Below are 23,575 nucleotides of genomic sequence, written 5' to 3' on the forward strand. Positions count from 1 at the left end.
GATAAGTGCCACCCACAAACCAATTAGGTAGAGCATACATGCAAGTTACTTCATTTAGCGACAGTCAAATATTCAATAACATGTTAGGAAGCCCTCAGGAAGAGCTATCAGATGGGACATTTTGGGTTAAATATCTTCAGTGATCCTTCCCTTTCAAATGACAAGCCCAAGTTATAAAATGCTTAGGAGTATATATCTTGTGACCTTGTTACTCATATGAGCAGAAGGGAAAGGCTCTGAAATGTAAACATTAGTAGTGTTTAACTTTGTGATCACTGTGATTAACTATCACAGCAATCACAAGGTAAAGAGTCGACTCTGATTGGCACTATGCATTTTAACAGTGCAATCACAGGCTTTGTGTGTCCTGGAACGCTTGCACAATTAGCAAACAGAGCTATGTTTTAAACTGGCCAGAATACCACATCCACCAACCTGTGATTTTAAAATGTACAGTGGTAGTCAAGTGGTAAAAATGTCTAATTACAGTTCTGCAGCACAGAGTTCCTCACTGGTAAGATGTACTATGTAAATACGCTGCCTATCTATTTCAGAAAATGATCACATGAAGCTGCTGGTCCTTTCTTGCCCAATTTTGAAAAAATGTTGCTGGAAATTGTGTTTGAAAAAAACAAAAACAAAGTACCACTTAATAAAAATGATATCTGCAATGCTGTCAAAGGATATGGTGTACCTAGGAATATAACTAAATAAAATCTATTTCTTTACAGAATTTTTATAAAACCGAGCTGAACAAAGAAGAAATGTATATACGGTATATTCACAAACTGTATGACCTGCACATGAAAGCACAGAATTACACAGGTAAAATATGCACTTACCTCTTTGGGAAAAAAGTATTAGATAATATGGTAAGGTTTTGTTTGCGTTTTAGTTCATCTCAACCACCTTGTGTTTAGAACAGTGAGTCTAATGTGAGATGATCGCATATACAAGCTGGAGTTTAGTGATTGTTGAAGGATTCTGGTTATGTGAATAAATAGAAAAAAATGTGTGGAAACACCGCGCTAACCAAAATGTCAAGCCGCTAGCACATCCAACTGACAAAAAGTGGTAAAAAGATAAAGTATATAAATGCAGCGCTAAATTGAAATGTTAAAATAATAATGCACAGTGAGATAAATATATATGTAGTGACCATAACGTATCAATTAGTGAGTCCATGAAGACATAAATAAAAAAAGAAAAGAAAAAAAGTCCATCCAATAGTGTTCCTGCTAATGGAGTCACAATCAGATAACTGACAAGCGATGAAAAAGATGATACTTCGTAGCGATATAATAATAATATGCGCTTACCGCAATATACATATGGCAAGCAAGTCTTACATTACCATATGGCAAGCAAGTCTAACAGGCCAGTGAAGATCAAATATAGTGCCAATAAGAAGTTGAAATCATCACATGGTCCTTGACAGGAATCCTCAATGGAGAAGTAGGATTTCTTGTAGATGGTGGGTATGTGATCCAACCGAAACACAAGAAAAAAATATAGTGTGATACCTCCAGAGAAAAATAATAATTAACAAACTAAAATATCACTCTAAATACCCAGTGAAGGAATTAGATAGAGTGAAAAAGTGTCCCCTTAAAAATCTTAAAGTAATGCAGTCCTAAATCACAAAAAATGGCCTGGTCATTAAGGGGGAAAATCTTCCAGGGCTGCGGGTATGGTGCAGGAGATGCAGGGGCAGCGGGCCTCGTGCAGGGGCTGCGGGCATGGTGCAGGAGATGCAGGGGTTGAGGGCATGGTGCAGGAGATACAGGGGCTGCAGGCATGGTGCAGGAGATGCAGGGGATGCGGGCATGGTGCAGGAGATGCAGGGCTGTGGACATGGTACAGGAGATGCAGGGGTTGCGAGCATGGTGCAGGGACTGCGGGCATGATGCAGGAGATGCAGGGCTGCGGACATGGTACAGGAGATGCAGGAGGTGGTGGTACAGGAGATGCATGGGTTGCGGGCATGGTGCAGGGTTGTGGCCATGGTACAGGAGATGCAGTGCTGTGGGCATGGTACAGGAGATGCAGAGCTATGGGCAGCATGGTACAGGAGATGCAGTGCTGTGGGCATTGTACAGGAGAATCTCTGTACATATATTTTTTTACTGGTAAATTCACCGGGTAAAAATAAAGCAAAAAAAAGAAAAGAAATGCAGCCACCATATCTTTTGTTTAGATCTCAGCATTATATGACTTGATTAAATATTTAGCCAGAATCAGAAGTTCTCTGCTTATGTTTTAGCAAGTTTACTATCTGCATGGCATTTGTATGTACTCATTGTGTTTGTATAGGTTTTCACAGCCTAAAAAATTACTGGTTGGCTAAGTGGCTTCCATCCATATTGGCAACAATTTTTTAAAGTGTTTGCAACTTTGGTTACAGGCATTAGGCTGTAAACCCATTGTAGGACCAGTCTTCTCTGCCCCATTCACATATGTGTGGTCTGGTGCTGTGTGCTAGCCCATGCATTACTGTACCATGTAGATGTGAACCCAGCCTAAAAGTTCTGCTGATAAAGATGTCCGCTCTTATATAAAAAACTAAAATAAGTAATGTATGCTCCTTTCATACTCTGTTTAATTGTGCTTTTGTGTGCTTTGCAGAGGCAGCATACACCCTTTTACTGTATGATGAGTTACTGGAATGGTCTGACCGGCCACTTAGAGAGTTTCTAAGCTATCCAATGCAAACAGAATGGCAAAGAAAAGAGTACCTTCATATGACCATCATCCAAAATTTTGACCGCGGGAAAGTAAGACAGCTTTGTGTTTTGTTCTTTATATTTTTTAGATTTGTTATACCTTGTTACCCCATAAACAGGAAATTATCTGCCCAATATGCTTTTAGTTTAGGATGACCATGGCAAAAACTTTCTTTATCACGGTTTCATCACAAAGTACATTTGTTGTATTTGTGTAAGAGCAAAAGGGGCTACCACGGGATATTGGAAAATGTGAGGTATAACCATTTTTTTTTGGATACGCAAGGAGGGATTAACTAATGTTATTTTAGCGATGGGTTAGATCATGTTTTATTGGGGTTTAGTTAAGGTGAACTTTAGTCATTTTGCATAGCTCTTAAAAGACATCTGTAAGCTAATTGCCATCCTCATTGGATTTTGACATTATTATATATGGGTAAAGATTGTAGACACCGTGTCTGGCCAATCAGCAGATGTGCGACCAGCTTCAGATTTTCACCCAATTTTAATATCTACCTCTATTTCTTTGTCCACTTTACAATGTGTCGGATATAGCCAGTAAGTCTCCTGCTCACGCAAGGTGGAAACAACAATTCTTGCACTGGCCTCATATGTATTTATAGGCAGTAGTATTAGCAACAGGGGCATTTCAGTAAAAGAGGCTCAGCAATTTGGTTCATACACTGCACCTACAAGTTCTAGGCTTAGATGCAACCCAAATTCTTGTTTCTGCCATGTATCATAGCCATTCATAACATACACAACTCTAGTACCACTTCCCCCCTATTTTTTTTTGCAAGTTCCCCATTACTGATTGACCGCCTGCTATGCGCCTGAATTTATGGCAAATGCTAAAGCTTCATCCTGGTTACACTGTAGATGCACAAGAGAAAACAAATCACCCACAATAGACTTTCCTAATGATCACTTTGTCTGTGGAGACCCTTGTGCAGTTTTGGGGGCAATGGTCCACTTTAAAGAAACCAAAGGCCTTCTCTAGTTTCTTGACTGGTATGCTGACTAAAAAGTTTCAATACTTTTAGTTGTTAAGGAGGAACAAGAATACAAATCAGGAAAGTCAGGGTAAAGTCAGAAGTCCTGATCTGAATACTTTTGTTGATTAGTGCCTGCTAAGTATTGGGTTAAGTATAGAGTTGGCATGACAACCGAGCAACTAGCATTTGCAGAATAATAAACAATACATTCTGATCGTATTGTTTTGCAGAAAGCAGTCACTGGTATACCAGTCTGGTATATGTTATTTATTTTTCTAAACATTACTCTTATATTTTGTATAATGAAAACCTCATATGTGAGCAACACTCAAGGGTCTTTTTCTTTGAAAATAATGTAGCTTTTGTGAGATACAGAGCATATACAAAATGACATGTATGTCTAACATTTACATGCTGATTACAGAATTTATGGACCTTGTTTCTTTTTATTTCTATGCACAGTGCTGGGAGAATGGAATTATACTCTGCAGGAAACTTGCTGAACAGTATGAAAACTACTATGACTACAGGAATCTCAGCAAAATGAGGGTAAAGTAACAAGAGTGTTAATTATATAATAACCAAATAAAGTGCCCTCCGAGCACACTGACCCCAGGTGGACACTGACCCTGCACTAAGGGTACATATTGAGGATTTGAATTTTGGAAGAGCTACTTGCTATGACGCTTTCCTTTAAGCTATAGTCGCACCTGTCACTTGCATGGAAGGTTTCCCATTGTAGAGCAGTGCTACTGTGTTCGCACAGAATGTGTATACCAGAGTCTTTTGTTACTGTGATTCCTGGCAGAAGGTGGCACCATTACCAACATAAACTACACACACACACCCACACACACACCCTGTGGTGGGTGGCTGGCTTGCTGGCACCCTGTGGTGGGTGGCTGGCTTGCTGGCACCCTGTGGTGGGTGGCTGGCTTGCTGGCACCCTGTGGTGGATGGCTGGCTGTCTGGCACCCTGTGGTGGGTGCATATAAAGTGAGGGTAAGGAGCATATGGTTATAGATTGCTATTGTAGGTCCCTGTATTTTAATAATACTTGTCTGACCTAACCAGGGCAGGCATACGTGAAAGGTGTTCTGTTCAGATGTCAGAACTAAGGGTTGGTTAAATGGTCAGTACAATAATTTAGGGATTCAGAAGTAAAAAGTAAAACATAGCAATTTATTGTGAATAGTATTTAAGTAAGTACAATACCGTACAGATATTGGCTTAGCCTTTTATATGTGACCAGTATGAACACAAAAAAACACAGAAAAAACAAGACATGCAACGTGAAACATTAAACATTTAACAGGGTACCGGCCGGTGCATAATATGACATCACTAGGGTATTTATAATCAAAAATATTTAATTCTGGCAGTGTACACCGTTTCTGTATCCTCCTATGATGTGTGTCTGTGGACTTGTGGGGGAAATTGATAGTCAGTCGTTTTTATGCTTAATGAAGCAGGGTGAGTGGGGGTTCACGGTGGTGGGTAGCTGGGGTAATTCCTTCTCCACTTGAAAATATTTAAACAGTCCGAGGGTATGGCAGTATCTTTTTCCTCTTTACTCCAAGTCTATTCTATGACTCGTGGTCAGGTCGGCAATTGCCTAGATTTCCAACTACTTCCCTCTCAAGGTGTAAATGAAGTGTCAGGTTTCAGCGGATCATTGGTTGGGGATGGTTCATATTAATGTTAGGTATGTCCTTAATAAGCTAGTTGTTTTGGAGGTTTTGCAGAGTATATCTCCTTTTATGTTTGCGGCACTAATGGGGGGGTGTCAGGTGGTTTAAGTATGTCGCCGTTTCTTGGGGACTATGCAGAGTGTGTGTCTGTGTTGCTTGATTACGGGATATCTCAGTATTTAGCCCCGTCTCATCAGAGACACTCTGTCAGCCGGACGGCTGATTCTTCACCCCTCTTCCTGGACGGTGTTGTGTTTTCACTTACCTGACCTCCGACTCCTTGCCGCATTGCTCTGCTTCCCGTCCTCCGCTGAGATACCGCTGAAGTGCCTGGTTCGTGTGCTGCTCCCGATCCTCCGGCTCCCGCTGGCTCCCCCGCCGTCCACGTCTGTGACACTGCTCGTTGCACTGGTCGGTAAGGATGACGTCAACGCGTTTCGCTTCTCCGATTGGCGTAGCTTCGTCTGGACGTAACCTAACCCGCCTCCTGTGCCCTCTAAATACATGTCTTCACAGGTGATCGGGTTAAACATTGATTGAATACTCAGGGAGTTCTTGTGAATCAAGGTTACACATCGGGTGATTTGTTACAGGGCTTTAAACCTTCGTGCATTCTAAGCATAGCATAATCTATTGGTCAGTTTTACAGGCTTATTTAATCCTGGACATTTCCATTTGCTAGCCATGTTTCTAAAGTTTCCGTTTATTTTCAGTGAAAGTTTTTTCCCCCTCTTTCCTTATCTTTATGGACGATATTGCAACATATCTGTCCATGTATGGCAATTTTTCCGACTATTTACTTTTTTATCGTTTTATACACAATTTTTTCCGGAAAAGAGGGGGAGAAAAAAAGAGAAAAGGGGAAAACATTTGGACATGACTGGGTGTCGAGACTTACTGACAACAAAGACATTGACTCATATACTGTTTTTTAAAGAACATGTGTATTTTTTATTTTTATTATTATTCTTAATTCTAGTTTTGACGTGGGGATAGATTTGTGTTGGATTACTTGGTTCTGTCCTCTCTTTATCGTGTATGGCTTACTTTTTTGGGACATGGTTGTTTAACACTTTATTCACAACATTCTCTGATGGGGGAATTTAATTCCCTCTTTCTTTTGATTTTGTTAAAATTTGGCAGCTCTTGTTATCTTTCCAGGAATACCTGAAAGTTCATTTCTGTATTTAACCCTATGGGGGTAAGGCTATTTAAATTAAATATCCACCATTTTTCTTTTTGCAATAAGATTCGGTCGAAGTCGCCTCTTCTGGGTGAGATTTTTAGTTCATAAATTCCTTTAATCTTTGTATCTTGTAAATTTCCGTTGTAGTACTGGGTGTAATGCCTGGCTAGAGGTTTATCCGGATTTTTTTCCCGTATCTCTCTCATATGTTCACCAATGCGTATTTTTAGTTGTCTCTTTGTTTTTCCAATGTAATTTTTCTTGCATGGGCATGTTATCATATAGATTACTTTTGTTGTCGCACAGTTTATTAAGTTGCGGATTTTGTATTCTGTTTCCCCTGTGGCATCATGGAAGGTGTCTGTCCTGTCTATAAATGGGCAGATTTGACATCTGCCGCATGCGAACATGCCTTTACTTCTTGGGGTTTTCATTAGCCATGTATCATCCACTTCCTTTGAGAATTCGGATCTAGTCAAATGTCTTTCAGATTTCTTGCTCGTTTTGCAACCATGTTTGGGTTGGGGCCTACTATCTTTTTTATAGTTGGTGTGTTATTTAGGATGCCCCAGTGTTTCTTTAGGGTCTCACGTACCGCTTCCCATTGTGTTCCATATTGTGTAATAATTCTTGTTGTTCCAATGGCGTCTTTTTTCACGGGGCTTTTTCTTGTCAGGAGATCTTTTCTTTCTCCACAGACACACATCATAGGAGGATACAGAAACGGTGTACACCGCCAGAATTAATTATTTTTGATTATAAATACCCTAGTGATGTCATATTATGCACCGGCCGGTACCCTGTTAAATGTTTAATGTTTCACGTTGTATGTCTTGTTTTTTCTGTGTTTTTTTGTGTTCATACTGGTCACATATAAAAGGCTAAGCCAATATCTGTACGGTATTGTACTTAAATACTATTCACAATAAATTGCTATGTTTTACTTTTTACTTCTGAATCCCTAAATTATTGTACTTACCATTTAACCAACCCTTAGTTCTGACATCTGAACAGAACACCTTTCACGTAACCCTGTGGTGGGTGGCTGGCTGGCTGGCACCCTGTGGTGGGTGGCTGGCTGGCTGGCACCCTGTGGTGGGTGGCTGGCTGGCTGGCACCCTGTGGTGGGTGGCTGGCTGGCACCCTGTGGTGGGTGGCTGGCTGGCTGGCACCCTGTGGTGGGTGGCTGGCTGGCTGGCACCCTGTGGTGGGTGGCTGGTTGGCACCCTGTGGTAGGTGGCTGGTTGGCACAGGGGCTGTGGGTGGCTGGCTGGTACAGTGCCTGTGGCTGGCTGGCTGGTACAGTGCCTGTTGCTGGCTGGTACAGGGCCTGTGGATGTGGGTGGCTGGATGGCACCGGGCTGCTGCAGGTGGATGTATGGCTGTGATACACTCCCGCGAGACTAGTCCCGACTCCAGACGAGGCTGTCCAAGGTGAGGGAGATGGCCTAAGAAGGCAAAATAACGTCACAAAAATATCGGCAATATCAGCCAGTTCCGAGGCCGATACCGATATATCGGGAAAAGTGCATATCGACCCTCGATATATTAGCCTTGCCGATAATCAGTCTATACCTAAAATAAATATATATATATATATATATATATATATATATATCTGAATTGATAAGCCTATCACAAGAATATGCCATTCCAAGCTGATATAAAATCTGCCAGTTAGGAGACTAAGAAGGTGCTTGGTGCATGTTTAACTCTTGCAGTGCAGAAACATTTGAGGGGTCACAGCAGGGAGACTGCAACAGGTCATTGCATGGGTAGATAACTGCATATGTCTCTGAATTTATCCTAATATAAGAGGGTGTGAGAAGCCGGGTAATTCTCTGTGGGCTGCCACTGATGTAAATGGCAGGGGAGCAGACTGTTGGGCAGCATCTCTTGTGATGATAACTTTACTGCAATCACCACAAAATTGGGCACACCATTACTTGCGGACAAATCAATGGCTGGTGCTGATTGCAGGTAACTTCTCACATGAGTGGTTACATTCGATCAGCACCTTTGTCTGAGCCTGACTTTGCAGCCGGGGGTCACCGGGGCTGGCTGTATACATACTGGATTCCGCTAAGCACCCAGTGTGTATATGTTCATAGCATAGGGTGGCATAATAGAACGTTTTGGGGAAGGGTCCCCACCTATGATCTAGCACACAGATCCACTGCACTCAGAAGACACGCCTGACAACTGCCCCATTGGGAGAAATAGTACCCCGTTGTTGATATTTGTAGCAGGAACTATGCCCCATTGTTTGTGTCAGTGTGAAGAATAGTAACGTGTCTCGGTGGGAGGAGAAGTGCCCCAAGGGCTGGATAAAGGCAAGCAAGGGACCTCATTCGGCCTCCAGGCGGCAGTTTGGAGACCACTGTTCTAGAGTATCCCTGCAAAAAGTGTGTTTGAGATGAATGGATGGTCTGTGTGAGCTCAACTGAATCTTGGGCAGTGCATTTATGAATCAATCTGTCCTCTAATTTGAATTTTAGGGGGTTATCGTTCAGTGTAAATTGATAGCTTATTTTCTTCATAGAAAACAATACTTGTATAAATATGAATCGTGTAATAGCGACTTTGACAACCTTAAGCAATCATTAGGTTGTCCCCAACCCCAATATATAAACTTGACTTGCTTCCATTGTAGGAAATTCTAAGGTGGAAATGTTTGACCTTTAGACAATTGTTATAGCTGTTCAACACAAATATAGCACAGCACAGTAGACCCTAATACATGCAGACTTTGTGGATATTGGCAAGCATTCATATTTGCAAATTAGGTTCGTGTAGGTATCACATTTTTCTGATGCTAACTAAAATCAGGAAGCATGTGAAATATGCGTTTTTGTAGTTGTATTCATTAATAGATACTGTATTTATTTATTTATTTATTATTCTGTATGAAAGCCCTCAACATTCTTCTTTTTACCAGATGATGGAAGCTTCTTTGTATGATAAAATAATGGACCAGCAACGTTTGGAGCCAGAATTTTTCCGTGTTGGCTTTTATGGGAAAAAATTCCCATTTTTCTTAAGAGTAAGTGGCAAAATATTTTTTTAACTCATTTAATCAAATTATTTTTATTTTCAGAGAAGAAGGCAAAAAACACAATTTAGAGTTGTAAGAACTTAGTTTTCAAAACCTTATAAAATGAATATGTGGTCTGCAAATCATCAATTTATTGTAGGAATATGAAAAAAAACATTTTTCCAGACATGTAGTCTTTTACATATATTTCCTAAGCAAATTAAGTCCTATATCAAAGTCAAGTATGTGAGCCTGCAGAATGGCTATGTGTTGAAAAGAGGAGCCCAGATGAAGACTTGTCAAAGCTTGTACCACTGGGAAGGATTCCAGGATTCCCAAGGATTGGGCTCCATTTTAACACAGTCAGAAACATAGTTTCCGAATTGTTCATGAAAGGATAAGTTCACCTTCAGAAACATGTTACATGTTCCACCTGTTTTTAGGGGGGAATATGTAACATTACCGATCCTGCAGCTGCTCCTTAGATCCGCATTCTCTGTGGCAACAGGCCGGGGAACTTCTCTCCATACCCGCTGTCACTTTTTGAAAAAAGCGCAGCCATGTGGGGCTCTGCGTACACAATCGCATCATTGATTCACAGATCCCCGTGAATCAATGAACTACAAGTACCACCAACAGCCTTTGTGGCTGTCGTCTTGTAGTGCTCAATGAACTACTATGGCGCTGTTGAGCACTCTAGTAGTTCATTGATTCTTCCCGTCAGTGTGAAACTGCCTGCCCGTGCATGGGAGTCCTGCATGACACCATACTAGTCGCAAGTGCAATGCCTGTAAAAAAAAATCTGCATTTATTTTTTTAAAGTGAACAAATCTTTTAAGGGGCACAGGACAGAAGGAATTCTGAGACAGTGAGTTATGATGCCAGCTTTAAGAGAATTGTAAAGAGAAAAGTACACAGGTTGAACAGGTAGATAAATCCCTTCTACTCTCCCCATTTTTTTCCTTTTTATCAAGACATTTTTTTTCTTCAGTCATGTTTCTTTGTCCCAAGGAGTAGCTTACCACATGCTTTGAAATGAAGCCCTCCAGCGGCGCACAATCACCCCTGCAGGCACTTCCATCTTCACCCAGTCTTCTTTCTGGGTTCTGGGATTCTGGCCGCCTGACTGTGGCAGTCACGGCACACAGCTCTGAAGGCACGGGTATGCCGTTCCTTTAGAGCGCATGCGTCAGTAATGTCACCAGCTGCTGCTTGCCTGAATATCTCCTAAACAGTGCACGTTTAGGAGATATTTATTTTACCTACAGGTAAGCTTTTATTATAAGCTTACCTGTCGGTTAAAAATCACAATGAGTGTTTACTACCACTCTAAAGCTAGGAAATCCATCTCTTGCAAGGTCCACTATCACAATTGGAAAGAGTTCGGTGCAAGTGGATATTTTTCTCTCATCTTTTCTCAATCAACAGTTTGGCATAAGTATTAGCAAGGTTCAGGTCTTTGCTCTAGCAATTTCTTTTCAGATACTGCTTGCCTCTCATTTTTTGGTCACTCACATAGTTCCATCTAAACATCCACCCACAAAATGCATGGTACCTTCGTATTGTACTGCTAGTTCTTCAGAAACCACCCTTGAACCCATTAGGGCTAGCTTTGTCTGCTGTTAATCAACAAGGTGAAAGCATTGCATACCGACTCTATTCAATGCCTAAAGAAGGTATTATAGTGTTGTGGGGCTGTTTTATGTCATCAAGGCCTGGACAGCATGGAGGGCCAGTATATTTCAAACTGTATCAGGAAATTCTACATCAGGATATCAAGGCATCTTTTACAGCAGTAAATAAACAATGATAGTGGCTTAAACAGACAAAACCCTGTATTTAAGACTGATTTTCAGTCCTTATCTCAAGCAAGGTTTTCAGCAAGAAATCCCTAAAATATTCACCTTTTTGTACATAAAAAATCCAGAATTCCTTCTGGGCAGTATGCATACTTTGCAAAAAGCAGATTAGACAGCATTTGTAGTTATTTGAATGAAGGAGGTTGCACTAATTACTAAACATAAGGGCTTTCATTCTTGTTCTATCACTGACCTTATAGTTTACCTTTTCTTTTTCAATAAATGTGGTAGTTTAAAATGTTATGTGTGTTTAAAATAAACAATGCTACCTTTTTTATGTCTTTGATTTAGTGTTTCTTATATTGGCCCACTAACCAGCACAACCAGATTTATACTTTTTGGCTTTCCAGGCCAAGAGTTGACTGAGAATCTTTTTAATCAGAACAACAAAATTAGACTTCATACCTATAGGCCACACTGGGACTGAAGGACATAAGGGTTTGGAGACGCAATAAGATTGGATTTGAGAATCTTTACAACAAACTGTGTACAGATTCACTTTAATTTTCCAATCACATGAAAAGCTATTTTCTTTCTATATGCTCATGATTTGAAAATGTAAGTGAATATTCACTTTTTATTCACTGTTTATCGAAGAAGGATCCTCAGCTATTTTAATAAATTGGCCTTAAACTTTCTATTTTGTGCTGGAAAACCTAAATCCAATAATTAGAAAAATAGTTCAAAATGTCACCCTGCTTTACTGGAAGTTTTTAGTTTAGGTCTTTAAGCCAAGAGTGACTGAGCTAAAAGTATACCATATACTATTCCTCCAACAAAATTCTCAAACTGTGCAGGGACAGTGATGATCAGACTGCACTTAGATTACACTGATGTTCTGAAATTTATTATAGATAACAATGTGTTCTTAACCCATCAGCAACATGTGTGCATGGCTTTGCGCCCCCAGTAGCTTTTCTGTCCTTTGCCGTAGCCTATGTTTGTTTTTTTTATAGAAATTTGGCTCAGCAAAAAATTTGTACACTTTTAACCAATTCGGCTCTCACACCTGTTTACCCCATATGGACCATAGCAATTTTCAAACTGCTATTAACCTATTTATTCTGCGATAACTTTGTCATTACCTAACATAACAACGCAATACATACATTGTTTTTTTAAGGACAAACAAGGCTTTCTTTTTGTGAATATCGTCCTGCAACATTATTTGTTTCCTCAATCAATAGACAAACGTAAAAAAACGAAACAAAAGGCATTTTTTCTTTTTTTATGTTTGAACATAATGTCACTGCACAAAAAGAGTGCATTTTATTCTGTAATGTGTTGTTTAAACAAATTATGTTTTTAGTACAAAGCATTGCAAAGTTATTTACAAATTAAGTAAAGTGGGTTTTTTCAATTTTTTCGCGTGAAATTCGGAAATTTACATGTAAATATATGTAAAAAGTGAAAAATAATAATGAACAAAGCAAACAAAAACAGAAAAAAGTTTAACTATTAGTTAATAAAACAGAAAAAAAATCACCAGGAAGATTATGATTGAACGGAGAATACAGAGTTAATTAGTTGATTTGAGTGAACTAAGGGGTTTAACAGAGAAACATTTAATTCTAAAAAAACACAAATTTACAAATGATACTATGTAACTTTCTGTATTCCCGTCTGAGCAATGTTGTTGATAAACATTACCTGACTACTTTTTTTTTTTTTTTTTTTTTACTCCTGCTGTCGACCTTCTCTGTGTACTCTTCAATGCAGCTGGAATTAACCACAGCTAAATTATCAGGGACTGGGATGGGGAAATTCTGGCAGCAGAGCAGAAGGACTGAACATACTAGACACGCCCAGTGTACAATGATGACATGTTTTAGGGTGTGTCTAGTATGCCCAGAGTCTGCAACTGCTTAAATTGCTTAATGAACACTGCTTTGCAGCTGCCTGAAAATCTAAAAACCTAACTTTTTGGTGATCCTTGAGGGACAAAAGGCGTGAATTACTACCTTTTTTGAAGCTCAGATTATTTTTGAAAATTTCTACATTAGCAAAAATGTGTTCCTTACTGCTGTATAGACTAGACACAAAGTCAATGCCACCAACTCTTTCTGTTGTAGAGTTTAATAATAATTCCCATACTCTGCTCTACCCTCTAGCATAACTATGATACATCTACCTTGATGAGCTAACTTTCTGAAAAACATGACTGTATATTATTTCATCATTATCAGTATCAGAGAAAGGCGTAGGACAGATTACAAGAAAAAAGCACAAACTCTTTGTTTGATAGTGGGGAGAAATAGCTTTTAACAAATATCACTTCAACCACCTAGGTACACAATAACCCCTGTGTATGAAAAGATTGGGGAGCTTCGTGTGAAGTATTGGGACCAAATGTATTCTTTCCCATATTAGAGACTTCAACCTAATTTAATTTCTGACGCTAGTTACTGGACGTTTCTCATACTGGAAAACCTATGCCTATTTCAAATTACTAACTGGTTCAAAGGAAATTTGTATATTATTGTTTGCCTGCCACCTAACTACATGTTTGAATAATAAACTGGTTATCCTACTAAATATCCACTTTGGAGGACATGTAATAAATAATTACCTTAATTTGCAATAAGCAATTCTAAGGTTTAAAGTTATGTCTGATTTACTCAGTCAAGAAGGTATTAAGAATAGAGTAGGAGGGAATAACATCAACAGAGTCTTAGAGACTACATTGAAAACAGTGCGGCTGTGCTGGGCTCCACCAACCTAGACGCACAATTCATTCACCCGAATATGTGAGGTCTAAGTTATGAGTGATTCCCAGGAATCTGTGAATGAATGAACACTGGACAATGGCAGACAGACTTGTACTTTCAGCGGACCATGAGCAAAGTTGTGGTTCATTCACCCTACCTACATCTCTGTAGCTGAAAGCTCATACACAGGCAGCGTGTGCAGGAGCCTAATATTACATCCACTGATCAGGGGGGAGGGGGGGGGGCGCAATGATCTATAGGCTCTTATGAGAAATAAAAATACGTCCACGTTTTTATTTCTCCTGCAAAAAAAATGTGTATTTATTATAATTCTTTTCTTTAACCACTTGCGACCAGCTGCTGTACATATATTGCGGCAGGTCGGCTCTTTCCAGTGAAATGACATACCCATACGTCGCTTCACGGGACCGCGAGTGGGGGCGTGCGCCTATTCGCCACAGGGGAAGCTGATCTGCGGGTCCAGTGGCCTCGATTGCTGCCGGGCACCCGCGATCGCTCCACGTGGAGACAGAACGGCGTTCTGCCGTTGCAAACACGGCAGACCGCTATTCTGTCAGCAATGAACAGAAGGCTCCTGTGTTCCTCCTATTTAGGAATACAGGTCCCTGTGTTCATTTTCTTAAGCCCATCCCCCACACAGTTATAAAGCACCCCCTAGGGACACATTTAACCCTTTGATCGCCCCTGGTGTTAACCCCCTTCCTGCCAGTGTCATTAGTACAGTAACAGTGCATATTTTTAGCACTGATTACTGTAGTAATGTCACTGGTCCCCCCAAAAGTGTAAAAAATGCCAGGTGTTTGATCTGTCTGCTGCAATATCGCAGTCCCGCTAAAAATCGCTGATTGCCTCCATTACTAGTAAAAAAATAAAAATGACATAAATCTTTCCCTTAGTTTGTAGACGCGATAACTTTTTTTTTTTCCTTTTTTCCTTTTTCTTTTTTTTTTCCTTTTTCTTTTTTCTTTTTTTTTTTTTTTTTTTTTTTTTTTACCAAAAATATGCAGCAGAATACAAAGTAAAGTAAAAAATATATATATATTTTTATCAGAATTGTCGCTCTTTTTTTTGTTTATAGCGCAAAAAATAAAAATCCCAGAGGTGATCAAATACCACCAAAAGAAAGCTCTATTTGTGGGAAAAAAGGTACATTAATTGTATTTGGGTACAGCCCCACACGACCGTGCAATTGTCAGTTAAATTAACGCTGTGCCGAATGGCAAAAAACGGTCCTGGTCATTAAGGGGGAAAACCTTCTGGTTCAGAAGTGATTAAATAGGTGAACTTATGCTGGGTCTTGCCTTAACCTTTTAATGTAACAAGGCAGGCACACAGCTGAAAACAAAAGTTGCCAGCATGTGCCTTCTGTCTCTGACACTGTAGCCTGGAACCACTTGAAGCTCCTGAAGTTCCTCCCCTTCCACTGTAGCCTGGAACCACTTGAAGCTCCTGAAGTTCCTTCCTTCCCTTCCACTGTAGCCTGGAACCACTTGAAGCTCCTGAAGTTCTTCCCCTTCCACTGTAGCCTGGGACCACTTGAAGCTCCTGAAGTGCTTCCCCTTCCACTGTAGCCTGGGACCACTTGAAGCTCCTGAAGTTCCTTCCCTTCCACTGTAGCCTGGGACCACTTGAAGCTCCTGAAGTTTTTCCCCTTCCATGTAGTGGAAAAAGAGGCACAAAACCTGCCATCCCACTATACAATACCCTGTAGCTTATGCTGTCAGCTAGTGGTCTATGGTGCTTATTTGGTGGGTATAGGAAGCAATAGGTACACTTTAGGTCAAAATTAATGCAGGCTTTTTCCTATCTCAACTCCTAATTGCAGAGCTGTCACAGATCAAGTGACTTTAACATGTCGGCTTCACATAATGACACAGAAGCAGAACCTCAAATGACCTGCTTTTTATATCTAATAGGTTCGTTTGTGCTTGCTTTGTTTCTTCTCAATCCCCCCCCCCCCCCTCAACACATCAACACACCTTAGGGTCTACCTAATGATAAAAAATTAATCTGATTGAGTCTACCAAACAGCGACTACTGGTGTATAAATAAGTACTGTATTTGGAACTGCTTTTTTTTTTTTCATTCATAAGCAGTGTAGTTGATATTCAGGTTTAAACACTAACAATTTCTCTCATGACAGAACAAAGAGTTTGTTTGTCGAGGCCATGACTATGAGAGACTGGAGGCTTTCCAGCAGCGCATGCTAACAGAATTCCCACATGCCATTGCAATGCAACATGCCAACCAGCCTGATGAAACGATATTCCAAGCAGAAGCACAATGTATCCTTTCTACTGTGAAGCTTAAAGGCATTGCAAGCCACTCTTTCCTGCTCGTGATTTATCTTGAACTGTTAAATCTACATTTGGAAAACTTTGACTTCTACCTTGGACGTTGCTAGTGATTTCTGCAGAGTCTTATGTCAGGCTGTACATAATTCAGCAATAGTAGCTGAGCTGAACCATGCTTTCCTATTTTTACAATGAAGATGTAAAAAAAAATATGCACGGCTGTTATAATTGCTGCAGTAAGGCCCTGTTCACACCTGGGCGTTTTTCAGATCACAAAACGCTCATCTCTGAAGTCTCAAAACTCCCAACAAGCAAAATCCCATTCATTTCAATGGCCCCTTTTCACATATGAGCGTTTTGTCACCTGAAACGAAACCCCTGAAGCTCAAAAAAGTACATTAGCTTCTTTTTTTGGCAGATTACAAGCCTTTTTGTTAGATATCAATGCCTGCCTCCAAACACCAGCAAAAAAACACCTGAAAAACACCCCAAAAAAGCCTGAAAATGATACGCACAGGTGTGAATGGAGCCTAAAGGGGGTTTGTGTTTATACACTCTGTGTATATTATATTATTTTAATACATAAGCAATGTATAAACAACACGTGTAGCCAGTGACTGATGAACTATGTAATATTTAATATTTCTACTGCTGGCTTCTGGAGCCATTATGCTAGGGCATTTCTGTCCTCCAGTGATTGCTTCCTGGTGCATAGGGTTGGGAGCAACCCGTTTGCAGTTTCAAGCTTGCAAAGCAATGTCCATTTAAAGTTAACCTAGTATAAGATATTTTTTTATGTTACGTGCATGCATAGTAATATTCAAGCGAAACACATGCAGGTGTTTCTTACCTCTAAAATGGAGCAATGTACCCCCCCCCCACACCCAACTTCATCTTTATTCAGATATCATCTTGGGTCAACATCTGCATCCTAGCCTACAATTTTTCTTCTAAACAACACAAGCATGTATCTCATGAAGCTTGTGTAGTAACTTTTACATTCTTGACTCTGTGTACACATCTTGCACAGATCAGCCACGTGCTTCTACCTCCCGTTTGAAACTTATCTAAACATTACAACATAGAGGCTGTTTAAGCGATCATGGGTAGAAGGGAAATTGCGAAAAATTCTTCATCCGCCTGCAACAGACCAATACATCCTAGACTGTCCCTTAGGCCTCATGCACACCCACCTAAGCTGCGAGTTTAGCAGAGTTTACCAGAGTTTGGAGTTTATTTCATTGACCAGAATTTTAATTTATTCTGGCCATTGAAATAAACACTAAAGTGCTATACGTGCCTAGAGGTTTTCCGTGTGTATGAGCGTTTTTCAGCGCTCATCGTTTTCTGTGGTCAGAACTGTTCTTGATCATGATTTTAGGGCATTCAGACAACAGGCCATAAACTCCCCTACTAATAAACTGCTTAAAAACGTTCATGTGTGCATGGACACATAGGATAACATAGAGGGGAGTTTAAGGGCAGAAAAAAAAACAAACTAAACTCACAAAAACTTGAGTTTAAGAGCTGCAGTGGGCATGAGGCCTTATGTAGTGATCAAGGACTGTATTTTAGAGAAAAATGTTGAGTTTTTGGGGAAAAATTTGCTGGTAATGTATATTGTGACATGCCAGGATTGTATGCATGCAGACTTGTAAACTTACTGATGGGGTTATAATACAAGATACTCATCAAGAATAAATAAAACATGTTTAGGTCCACAGGTTGGACGTCAACACTTTTTTATGCTCTTTGAGCATGTTGTATAAGTTGTCAATTCATAATCATTTAGGATTGAATAATTTAATTCTATCGTATGTTATATGGGATGCATAGAAAAGCTTATCACATGTTCACTGGTAATAATTCTAAGAACATACCTTTGGCCATGATTCCAGCAGATGTATTATTGAATTCTGCTGTAGCGATTGTATTTCCTTTGTTGACCTTAATCGCAGTGCCTAGATTTACAGATTTATGCAGTCACGCCAATCCCTGAAAGCCAGGAGGTTCTACAAAGAGAGGGTATTCCTGACAACATCAAAAGCTTTTACAAAGTGAATCATATCTGGAGGTTCCGTTATGATAGACCTTTTCACAAGGGCACAAAGGACAAGGAGAATGAATTCAAGGTATGGTTTAAAGTTTCTTTTACTGCATTAGAAGTGGGCAATGGAATTGGTGGGCAGTGTGTTTCTTGAACAGTGTGCAGAGTGCACAGGAGGTCACATTTCCCTCCCTACACATTTCCTATTTCTGCTATTTAACACAACCGAATAGTGTGTTAGCAGAAATGACTACTTTGCATTTGAATATTCCCAGCACAGAGAGCGCGAGAGCTTTCAATTACATGTAGATGTTTATCATCCGGATGAAAATGGGGATGTGAATTCCTTGAAAAGACTCTTGTCCTCTGGAGATTTTTCAGAGCTAAAGATAGGTTCCTATTTGACAGGATCACTGCACAGAGCTGTGCATACAATTTAGTGTAAGTCACATCTCCAAGTGAGACAATGCAGGTTTTATTTTCAAACATACACATCCTTTCATTTGGAGAGATTTGCAGGAAAAAGAGCCATCAATTACTGCAGAACACCGGTTCTTCAGTTCAAAACATAAAATGCTATATTTTTAAAAGTATATTGTTTTATATTGAATGTTTAAAACATTTTACCTATTTTTATTGCACTAATCTAAACATAGTATTTTTTTTTTTTTTAATTTATACGTATTTTAATTTTCAAAGAAGGATAATTCACTATAACATTTCTAGGATATTTTAAAAAAAACACCATTGCCCAATAAAACGTTCCTGCAACAGAAAAAGGAATTTAACGCAAACCTGTGGGTTCACAATTTTCAGCAAAATGGCTTTAGGTAGTAAGATATACACATCCAGGGGCTTGCAGGTATTTACAGGTCACTGTTTTGACATGCAAAACCTGTGCAAGAGCTGGCATTGTGTCCATCATGGCCGCTTCCTTTCACCCTCATGTTTCCCTAATAGTCATTGAGGCATCCCACGGCATTTGGCGGCCTGAAGGGAAGTGGTGGGTGGACTATATAGTGACTAAAACCAGCTTTGGTGGCTTGTGGAATATAGAAGTCATTTAGGGAATGCGTAGTCTAAGGATCTGTGGCCATTTTTTTGTGAACCTCTCAAATCTACAAAATGTATGGACTCGCAATACTGGTGAAAGCAGCCCCTTGTGGTGCCTAAAGATGTCTATCTTGAATTGTATTACTGGTGCCCGGGGAGAAGCATTGTTTCCCGACCCAGGTTATACATAGGGCCTCCGTTTATGTATACATTTTTATTGAGTTGCACCAGTTCTGGTGCCTAAACATTGTTTAAATGCCCCTTGCCATTGACCATAGTTGTGAATGACCTACTGGTATTGGACTGTGAAATTATAGGGGTTTGACTTCATGGTGTCTGGGATGAGGTGTAGTGACATCTTGCACATGGTCTGAGATCTGGGGTCCTCTCCAGGTGCACACACATTGATTTGAAAATAAACATGGGTACCTGTAGGCAAACCCCAAATGAACTCTGTGCTAATGCCAACCACCAACCAAGATAATATTATTTTTATAGTATTCACATCAAAAGGGAAGGAACAGCTGCCCTCATAATTATCCACAAACAGATATATGTGAAAATATATAAACATACACTGTATTACCAAAATTATTTGGATGCCTGCCCTTACATGCACATGAACTTTCATGGCATCTATGTCTTAAGCCTCGTACACACGCAATGATTATCGGCCGACCGATCGGCCGTCTTTTGTCCAGTGTTGTTGTGTTGGTTGAAATGTGCTCTAGACTGCACACAAATTTTCTCGGCCAACAAAAACCAACTTCAGAAGTGATGTCATGTGCTGGTTAACTTTCCGTGTGTTTTTTCTTCTCTGGGCATGCCCAGTCTTGCTCATCTGATTTTTGTCTGCCGAAATCTGTACTGACTGACGGAAAATCGGCCGTTCTGTTGACGGCCAAAAAATTTTTTATAGCATGCACACCAGATTTTGTTCGGCCGAAAAGTCGGAGTCGGTTGTCGGAAGCATCATGCTAACAAGCCGAAAATCAGCCGATTGGACGTTGGCCGCAAATTCACGGCCAACAATCATTGCGTGTGTACGAGGCATTAGTCGGTAGGATTCAATATTGATATGGCCCCGCCCTTTGCAGCTATAACAGCTTTAACTCTACTTGGAAGGCTGCCTACAAGGTTTAGGAATGTGTCTATGGGAATGTTGACCATTCTTTCAAAAGCACATTTGTGAGGTCAGACACTGATGTTGGACAAGAAGGCGTTGCTCCGCTCTAATTTATCCCAAAGGTGTTCTATTGGATTGAGGTCTGGACTCTGTGCAGGCTAGTCAAATTCCTCAACCCCCAAACTCGCTCATCTATGTCTTTATGGACCTTGCTTTGCGCACTGGTCCAAATATTTGTTGGAGAGGTGATTATGGTGTGGGGATGTTTTTCAGGGGTTGGGCTTGGCTCTTTAGTTCCAGTGAAGGAAATTCTTAAGGCGTCCGCATACCAAGACATTTTGGACAATTTCATGCTCCCAACTTTGTGGGAACCGTTCGGGGATGGCCCCTTCCTGTTCCAACATGACTGCGCACCAGTGTACCAAGCAGGGTCCATAAAGACATGGATATGTGAGTTTGGGTTGTAGGAACTTGACTAACTTGCACAGAGTTCTGACCTCAACCCAATAGAACACCTTTGAAATGAAGTAGAGCGTAGACTGTGAGCCAGGACGTCTTGTTCACAACAGTGCCTGACCTCACAAATGCGCTTCTGAAAGAATGGTCAAACATTCCCAAAAAAAAAAACACTCCTAAACCTTGTGGACAGCCTTCCTAGAATGGTTGAAGCTGTTATAGTTGCAAAGGGTAGGCCAACTCAATATTGAACTCAACTTACGAAGACTGGGATGCCATTAAAGTTCATGTGTAAAGGCAGGTTCCCAATACTTTTGGTAATATAGTGTATATGAAGAGCGCTGTCCCTAATTATTTGTTTTGGTGCACTTAAGTCCCATTTAAAATAATAGCACTGTATTTTATATGTTTTTGGGACACTTTATTTATAGGGACAGTGGTATACATGTATGTTTATATATTTTAGGCAATGTAAAAGGGAATTGGTTGTAGAGGAGCATTAAATCCAGTTAACTAAAAAAAATAAAGGCTGCTAAACATTATGTGCAGGTCTGTCTGCATCATGACAAGTGTCAAGCCTTCTAATCCACTAATGAGAGCTATGAGGTGGGTATGGGATTTTATGGGTATACAATGTGACCTCTCAATACAAGTGCTGTACATGACATATGCCAAGCTGTCCTGTTTTGTACACTGTACAGTATGTACATATTGAACATTATGCCATGCTGAATGCTGTAATTTATGGTATATACTCCATACTTCTAACCATCAATGTTTTGACATTGACTGTACTAATAGACAGTAGTAATTATTTTTACAACTGGGACTGCCAAACTGGCATCATTTGTTGTCTGTCAGATTTCTTTTCTTTTTTTTTTTTTTTTAGGAAAGCATTATATTTTGCATATTGACATCACATTAGTGTCCCTTTTTAAACAAGTTTTCTTTATTTTATTCATAAATTATACCATAAATATGTTTTGTCTTTTAGAGTCTTTGGGTAGAACGAACAGCTTTGACATTAGTGCAGAGTTTGCCTGGTATATCACGATGGTTCGAAGTTGAAAAACGAGAAGTGGTGAGTACAATTATCGCTTTGTTTCTTAGAGTGTTGATCAATGTAATAAAAAATGTCCGATGTCTAAACAGTTAGGTAAGCTATTATTAAATATGGACGTTAATTCTATAATTTGTCTAAGTGCTTGTGTTTTAACTGGCACCTTATAAAATGTTACATTGGCGTGGGGTGCCCACCAAATTTTTCAGAAGATCCTTCAAATGTTGGGAGTATGCTAGTTGCTGTTTCTGTTCAGAAAACCAAGTTTTACCAACCATTTACCTGGTAACCTCCTTTTCAGGGACATCCAGCCTAACTATGTTTCTGGTGTGCTGTTTTTTTAGTCCCCTATACAATCATATTTAGGAGGTGCTTGCCTAAAGTTTCTCCATCCGTTACAGCTCCATGATTGATGCTAGAATATCATCTCTCTGCAGAACCAGGGTTCTAACCTTACCATTAGGAGCCATATAGCTGCTATGGGACTCAGGGCCTAAAGGGGCCCCATGATATCCTTTAGCCCCTGAACTGTAAATGTTATATTTTTTGTTATTTTGGTTTATAAGTTTTTTTTCTACGTTTTTACTTTGTACATTAAAAAAATATTTACATTACAACTCCTTTCATTTCTGGTAGCACAGAACAACCTGTCTACTCTCAGACTCTCTCTCTCTCTCACGTCCCTCTTTCTGATTACACTTTATACAGAGCTATCTAAATAGGCAGGCAAGGGCGTGGCATGAGACACTCATCTGACTACATTTCAGCTTGATCTATTGAAATATGAAATACAGTGCTTTTGTTTGTTTGTTTTTTTATTCCCTTTTTTTTTTTTTTTTTTTTTTTAGAAATATAGGTAAGATTAGGCTGGGATATGTAAAAGTGGATCAAGGAGCTCTTGTAACTATTTTGTGACCAGGGGCAGTGAAGAAGTTTTTTCAGAAGTGGCCATCGCTGGAGTGAATTATTTTTTTTTTTACGCCTAGATAATATTGATATTTACCAACTGGGTAAAACCATGTTACTTTAATTGGTGAACTACTACATGTCCAATACTTGTCCAAGTAGTAACATAAAATGTTCTGTTATAACAAACAGTTCTTATGGTATTTTAAGGTGGCTTAATTTGTTAGTTCTGAATTTACTGGAAAAATAACTAGTTGCCTAAGGATATTTTGCAAGCATATTTTCTGCATTTTATTAGAAGTCTGTACATGAAAAGTCAGTTTGTATATTCATTATTAAATGAGTGTAAATGTTCTAAACGTACACACATGTGGAGAATTTATTCTGTACAGCAAACCCATCCAGATCATTTTTAC

At 39.8% G+C, this 23,575-nt stretch overlaps 1 protein-coding gene across 2 annotated transcripts in view; it reads left to right on the forward strand.

Annotated features, from left to right (window-relative positions):
- Window positions 1-23,575, forward strand: part of DOCK4 (dedicator of cytokinesis 4) — a 529,522-nt gene that overhangs the window by 421,116 nt on the left and 84,831 nt on the right. For both annotated transcript variants that reach the window (XM_082254719.1, XM_082254720.1), the window contains 7 exons: window positions 732-825; window positions 2,626-2,774; window positions 4,181-4,267; window positions 9,534-9,638; window positions 16,361-16,502; window positions 18,477-18,643; window positions 22,188-22,274. In XM_082254719.1, the coding sequence (XP_082110845.1) occupies window positions 732-825; window positions 2,626-2,774; window positions 4,181-4,267; window positions 9,534-9,638; window positions 16,361-16,502; window positions 18,477-18,643; window positions 22,188-22,274 (831 nt within the window). The remainder of the gene's footprint in view (window positions 1-731; window positions 826-2,625; window positions 2,775-4,180; window positions 4,268-9,533; window positions 9,639-16,360; window positions 16,503-18,476; window positions 18,644-22,187; window positions 22,275-23,575) is intronic.

This window comes from Pelophylax lessonae (assembly GCF_965119305.1).
Source record: "Pelophylax lessonae genome assembly, chromosome: 4".
In the NCBI taxonomy this organism is placed as follows: domain Eukaryota; kingdom Metazoa; phylum Chordata; class Amphibia; order Anura; family Ranidae; genus Pelophylax; species Pelophylax lessonae.